Source organism: Eulemur rufifrons, chromosome 8 (assembly GCF_041146395.1).
Source record: "Eulemur rufifrons isolate Redbay chromosome 8, OSU_ERuf_1, whole genome shotgun sequence".
Classification (NCBI taxonomy): domain Eukaryota; kingdom Metazoa; phylum Chordata; class Mammalia; order Primates; family Lemuridae; genus Eulemur; species Eulemur rufifrons.
This window is the reverse complement of record NC_090990.1, coordinates 102,053,541-102,060,666: the sequence shown is the minus strand read 5'-3', so window position 1 is coordinate 102,060,666 and position 7,126 is coordinate 102,053,541. Positions and strand designations below refer to the sequence as shown.

The window sequence follows — 7,126 nt, the reverse complement described above, 5'->3', positions numbered from 1 at the left end:
TCTGCTCCCTGATTGAAAAAAATATCACAGAGCCCCCAAAATAATGAATTTATTCAAGGACATTGAGAAAAAGAGCTAAAATCATCCTTGGACTTGGGCCAGAGAATGTGGGGTGGTAAGAAGAGGCTTCAGAATCTCAGATTAGGAAAAAGGAGGAGCTGTGATCAATCCAGAGCTGCTTTCCTAGAAAGATGGGGAAGAGGCAAGTTCAGGAGAGTTAAACTTCAGGAGCTGGGGGAGGAGATGGAGACCAAGTGTCAACAGTGAGCCAGCTTTTCTGCTCCTAGTGACAATAAGCCTCCAATCCTCAGGGCTCAGGAGTCTTCACTGCAGCCTCATTTCACCACTATGACTTGGGGGGACCCTGGAAGGGGTGGGACAGCCAAGCGGGTAATTAACCACGGCTCTATTCTCATGACAAGGGCTGGAATTGAGCTGGGAGCTCTGGCTCTGGAGTCACACAACAATCGCTACTTGATGATGCTATGATGAGGTCACAAGTGGAGCTCACCCCTGCCCCCAGCTCCCGGCTTCCTCAGAGCAGAGCAAAGGAACCAGAGGGAAAATTCACCTTCCCAGCACAGCCGTACCACCCACCTCGCTCACTCGACTACTTGTCAAGTTCATTACCAACACAAAGGGGTGAGTTGCATTTGGACAACTGGAAAGGGCCACTTTTTTATGGCTCCTGTCCTGGGAGTGACCTGCAGCACCCTAGGCACTGAGCAGGGCTGAGAAGGTCATGTTTGAGTGAAAGTTTTCTGTCAATTTCAGTAGCAAGAACTGGGGTGTGCTTCACCTTGGACTAGACTTTTAACAAAGAGTCCAGTTTAATGATCTGCCTCCCTGGAGAGTCAAACTGATTTTAAAACTCAATTAGAGGTTCTATTTTTATATTATTAAAGGAAATCAAAGATGTGCCAATGAGATTCAACTTGAAGTATCGTCAGGAACTAAAAAGCCCTGCCCATATCTAGAAGTTAAACCGTCCATACAGAAAGATCTAGCTCAGAGAAAAACTCAACAGAGGAGAAAAGGAATTCCCTTCTGAAAGTCATATTTTGTCGCTCTAGCATTCATATTTTCAGAGAAATTAAAATTTCCTAGTTTACTCTTCCTCTCCTCATCTCTCCCCTTGCCCTAATCATCTGGCAGAACTCCACAGAGATGATGGAGGGGGCAGTTGTAGAGAAGTCCACGAAAATCCAGTTGTGGCAGGGATTCAGTTATCCTCCCTTCCCAAGTCCTTGAGTAAAGAATGCAATTCTCAAGGCTCAGAGGGCTTAGGTAGGACACAGGACTGAAAGTGTCCTGGGTCCCTAAGTCTGCTAATATACCTCCCATCTATCTCCAGAGAGGTAGTGACCTTAGACAGTAACCAGAGGGAAGTGACCTTAAAGGAGTTCTTTGAAACCTTTCGATGCCTTGAGAAGTCTGATCAAACTTAAGGACTTCTTGGAATATTGTTTTTATATAAATTAAATGAAACATATGGGGTTACAGAAGATGCTAACTATACTGTGGTTCCAATGGTTGGGAGTGGGAAGGAGGGGCCCCTGAGTTAAGAACTACTGCTAGAGTCTACAGAACGCAAAACAGGGATATGTGATGAGAGAACAGAGTAAGGGTGGAGAGATAAAGAAATGCTGTCACAACCCATACAAGGACAGGGACAGCCCTAAATGAGAAGATGATCTAGAGCCTGCAATGTCCCAGGAAAGGCTTTCTTAAGAAGAAAGATGGGCAGGAGTTGTGAGAAGAATTCTGTATAAATCCTCTCCCACCTGCAGCCTATCTCATATTTCTTTGCAGGGCTCAGATAATCAAGAAACAATGTCGAGTGACGATAAAAATAAACCTAGTGACCCCAAGAACGAGCCCAAGAACTGCGATCCCAGGTGTGAACAAAAGTGTGAGGCCAAATGCCAGCCCAGCTGTTTAAAGAAGCTCCTGCAACGCTGCTCCGAGAAGTGCCCACAGGAAAAGTGTCCACCACCAAAGTGCCCCCCACGGTGCCCTGCACCGTGTCCCCCACCATGCCCACCACCCTGCCCTCCCAAGTCCTGCGTCAAGCCTTGTCCTCCTAAGTGCCCACCCCCCTGTCCACCACCCTGTCCACCTCCCTGTCCACCTCCCTGTCCACCTCCCTGCCCACCTCCAGAATGAGGCACCGTGGGCGCCACCCAAGCCCTCCACCGCCGCCGCCGTCTCTACCACGTGCAACACCATGGGGCTGGGGACTGAGATCATGAACTGACAAGTAAACGTGTTCCTCTGCTGTGCAAGATTTCTGGTGTTTCGGTGGCTTTTGGTTTATTGCGTTGTTTTCCAGCACTAAACCATCCATAAACAATCCCCAGGAAGTGAGGCCAGGACCCTCCACTGTCCCTTGAGGACTGGCTTTCCCTTGACTCCTCCTGCTGCTTTGAGGGAGGGACCGTCTTCTGAACGGTGTGCCCAGGGAACGCAGGCCTTGTTAGCACAAAGCTGGAGAGAGCCATAAATATGGCTGCAGCTGTTAAAAATGTGCAACCCCAGGAAGCGGGAGGGAGAGGGTACAAGGGGGAAGAGGAGTGGGACATTGGTAAAAGGTCCAGGAAGGCTCAGGAAAACCATTCTACTGCCTTTGCTGTTAGTCCTATTGCACAATGCTTGGGCAAGCAGACTTTGAGTACAGGCCACGTGGGTTTAATTAAATTCTAGTTCTGCTGCCTACTAACTTTGTGTTTAAGTTGTTTTAACTTCTCTGTGTCTCAGTTTCCTTCTCTGCAGAAAGAATGATGATGCTAATAGTACTGTTGTCACAGGGTTGTTGTGAAGCTTAAAGAGCTAACAAATGCTAAGTGCCTGGTTTACTGGGTCTTAGCAGTTGGTCAAGGGAGCACCCTGCACCTGCCCAGCTGTAACACTCATCACACTTGAACTTCATTGCTTCAGGTACCTCTTCTTCTTAGCCTGCAAGTCTCCTGAGCATGACAGTCAGGCTCCAACTCACACCTGTAAGCACACAGGTAGACATTCTTTAAAAAAGAAATGAAAAAGGACTTGTGGATTATACCAATGTCAGTTATCTGGCTTTGACACTGAAGTATAGTTATGTAACATGTCCCTACTGAATGAATCTCACTGAAGGGTATATGAAACCTCTATTTTTGCAACTTTCTATGACCCTCTAATATTTCAAATAAATATTTAAGTACAAAAAAAGTAGAGATATTGTACACATCTTGGAGGACCTCAATCAGGTACAAACAGGGAAAGCATTCACAGCTGATATGTTACTGGGGATTATTTATAAGCAGAGAAAGTCCACATTAATTCACAAAAGGGAATTTATCAGTTCATATTGCTGAGACGGATATCGGGGCGGGGAAGAGAATTAAAGAGAGAACAGTAGGAACCTGAAGGCACAGACCTGCCCCTACTACCTCAGTGTCCCTCCTCTCCATCAGCCTCCACCACCCCTCGAGCTGTGTCCCTTCCTCTCCTAGTGCCCCCTCCATGTGGAAAGGTCCTTGGCCAGCTGTACACCCAGTTTGTTGACAGTTTGGGCACAAGGACACTTCTGTTATCTCCAGGAGAGGAACCTGACTGCCTAGACCGTCCTGAGCCCACCCCAGTGACCAAGCAGATGACAGAGCCTTGTCACACAGACAAAACCAGTTGGGAGTTATTACAGCCCACAGCACTCAAGGGGAAACAGGGTTAGGAGTCTCTGCTATCACAGTAAGAGGTGATGAAAGAGGCCAAGTCTGGGAGGGCTCCCTATGGGATCATGGCACATAACCAGCTTTCTGTCCTTCCGAGCCTGGGAGACGGCTCAGGACTGCAAAGAGTGAGGCAAGTACTGACAGTCCACAATGTGCCAACGAAAGACACCTGGGACCCCTGCCAGACCGAGGTCACGTCACGCTAATACAGAAGCAGACTTTTAGAACAAGAACATGCGAGCTAGGCAAGGCCTTTAAGGTGCCACCCATCGTTTTCCAGATGTAACATGAGGAGGCTTTGGGGACTCAGGGTCTCCTGGCGGGGATGGGAGCTGGGCACCGAGGTTCTCATACTCTAGACTCCCTCAGAGAGGCAGCCGCTGACACTGGTTTAGGGCACTGGGAACTGTGATCAACAATTTAAATAGCTAGCAAGATTTGACTAAATGAACTTGGACCTATTACTTGTTGAAACATGCAGTCATTAAAATGTATTAAAGAGAAAAAAGTAAGGCCTCAATTGAACACAGAGCATAAAGCAATCATCTTTAACCGAAAGCTTCCATGAATAATAATGATAATGGTAACAGAAGGAAATTTGTGGATATTCTTGTTATTTTAGGACAACGGGGTTATGAGTAACCAGTAAAGTGTTTTTATTTTCACTGGCTTCTGGAATTTCATTAATGTGCTTTTCATTGTTTTATAATAGGGTAAAAAAGAAATAATCATGAGGTAATAATTCATGAAATAATAATGAATACTTCGGAGACCCCCAAAGTCTTTTCTTTCATTCAATGTACAAAAAAAGGAAGGAATGAAGGAAGTTGCAGGGACCTCGCCCCATGTAGAGGGCACCTCCCCCCAGGTGCCTTCCCTCCAGGCATAGGGTCTCGGTCCCAGGGCTCCAAGTGGCTCCGTGGGAGTATGAGTCAGGGGCTGCCTCCAGGTGGCTCTGAAAACTCCGGGCACAGACTAGGAAGAGGCCAGCTCTGAGAACATGAAACCGTCCATTGCCAATTTAATTCTCCTTTCTCCCATATAAATGCAACCACAGATAGATATCTCTTAATGGCTACTTTCCCAGCAAAGAGCTGGATCAAAGGCAATTCTGGGAGATGGCTAGAACGTGATGATGGTTCTAGTTCCCTGCAGAATGCCGTAATTATTGCAGCCCCAGCGGCAGTCATGGGGCTCTGCCCTACACAGTAGAGGGTTGTATAAATAAGCCGCACCTGAAGACTGGCGTCACGAGCCCCTGTGCAGCGCCAGGCTCGATGGCTCCCAGATAAGGAGATGGAGCAGTGCCAAGGCCCCTCCTCTCATGGCACAGCAGTTCTGATAGGTCACAAAAGAAGCCTCTGTCACAGACCTTCTTGCCTTGTGCTTTCTCCAGAAAGTACAGCTGGCCTTGAAAAGGGGCTTCTAAGCACTCCCAATGCAGGCCTGGGGGTGTAGGGGTGACTGGCTGAAGGGTGGGCCAATGCCGTGAGAGGGCTGGACACAGAATCACAGAACTTCTGGCTTTGAAGCTGGAGGAAACTTTTGAGGTCACTTTCTTGCATCCCCCACCTCTACGTGCGAATGACAACCAGGAGATGGCAGGAAGTAACCAGTTACCAAACCTGCCCTATTTTTCCAGTCCTGCTTCCGCGTGACCAAATATTAAACACGAGCATAGTCACATTCTGCAAGGCTTTATTGATGCTAAGTCATATCAGCTTCTACGTCACAGCTGTTGATGTTCAGCAAATAAACAGATCAGTAAATACATTAAGTCATTTGCCAACCACATGAAGACTCTAAGATACAAACTGGTCGTAAAATGCATACCAGGATATTTTCAGCTGCAGCTGTATTCCAGGTGCATGAAACCTCAGATGTCTCATCTCCAGAGCTACGTGCTCTCTCCCAGCCTCGAAGGAAAGTCTGCTGAGGCCCAGAAGTCCTGGCTTTTCCCACCAGAAATGCCCTCATCCTCTCTCCCTAGACCAGTCAACCCTCCTAAATGGCTTTTGAAGTTCGTCTTCCTCCAGTCCTCACTCTAGCAGAAGATGGCCAAGACAGTCTTGCTAAAACCCAAATTTATACATGACACTCTTGCTTAAAACACTTAAGATTCTCCCCTTTGCCTACAGAGCAGCTCAAATGACAACCTGTTGTACAAAAGTCTTCAGGATCTGCCCCCTGCCTCCTTCTCTAGTCTATTGTCTTATTTCTCCACCTCCTTCTGGAACTTTGCAGCCCAGGAACAGGTAACTGCTGGCATTTCCTAGTACTCAGCAGAGAGTGTCTCCGGCTTCCATGACTTTACACTCACTTCTCTATCATTCTTCCCTCCTCCCCTGAATTCTCCTCTGAATTACCCACCTGGGAAAAATCCTCATCCTTTAACTCAACTCAGGGGTTACCTGCTCCAAGAGTCTTCCTCTCTACCCCACACCCCTCCAGGCTGGTTAGATGCCGCTTTCTGTAATCTCAGCGTATTGTGCCTTCCTCTCCTGTAACACTTACCAGGCCATATTCTGGTCATTTGTTTATAATCTGACTGTCCCACCAGCCTGTAAGCTCTTTGAGAAGGGACAGCCAGGCATGCATAGCAGACATTCAGTAATAACAAATGAGTGGATCCTCAGTGGCTTTGGAGGCACTTTTCCAAAGAGGAGGGGGCTGCTCTGGGCTGCACCCCGTCGGTTGTGCTCCTTAACCTCACGGAATGGAGTCACCCCCAGAACAGAGCAGTAGAGAGCAGGGGAGAGGGCTGAATATGGGTGGCCTGAGGCTGAGAGAAGGCAGCCCTGGCCCTGGTCACAGTCCTGTCCTTGGCCACTTTCTCCTTTGGCCACAAGATGCAGATCCTGCCAGCCCCACTCTGGCCTCACCAGGGCAACACAGCCTCCTCATAGCAGGTCTCTCACCTTGGAAGGCGGTGTGGAACAGGCAAATAAATGGCTTGACACTACACGGACCGAGTTCAAAGCCAGCTCTGCACCAACCAGCTGCAAAGCCCAGGAAGTTGTTTCACCTAAGTGGAAGAAGGGATCTCAGTGTCTTCACACAAAGAATGGGAAGAAAAGTGTCACTAAGGGATGAGAATGGGGTGATGAAGTGAGATAATTTGTGCCAAGCCCCTGGCATGGGAAACTGAACTTAGAAATCCAAGATGCCAATAACACCCAGCACCTAGGTCCACACCCGTCATAACCCATCACCTTCGACAGCAAGGCTCGCCATCTGCTGTGAGAAGTAGTGGGTTTGAGGGAGAAAAGGGGAGCTCCAGCAAAGGATGACAAATGTCTCTGAAGCAAACAGAGTTAAGGGGCCATCCATCCACTCCACCCCATTCCCAAGTTGGGCCCACATTAGGGACCAGAAGGAGACTTTGCATCACTGACTATAGGAGCTGGATGTGGCAT

The 7,126-nt window shown here is 48.1% G+C and overlaps 1 protein-coding gene across 1 annotated transcript; it reads left to right on the top strand.

Moving 5' to 3' along the window:
* The first annotated feature begins 1,833 nt into the window (after positions 1-1,833).
* On the top strand, positions 1,834-2,166 carry LELP1 (late cornified envelope like proline rich 1). The gene has a single exon (XM_069479231.1). It carries the CDS (start codon positions 1,834-1,836, stop codon positions 2,164-2,166), a length of 333 nt encoding a protein of 110 aa, XP_069335332.1.
* The last annotated feature ends 4,960 nt before the right edge of the window (positions 2,167-7,126 follow it).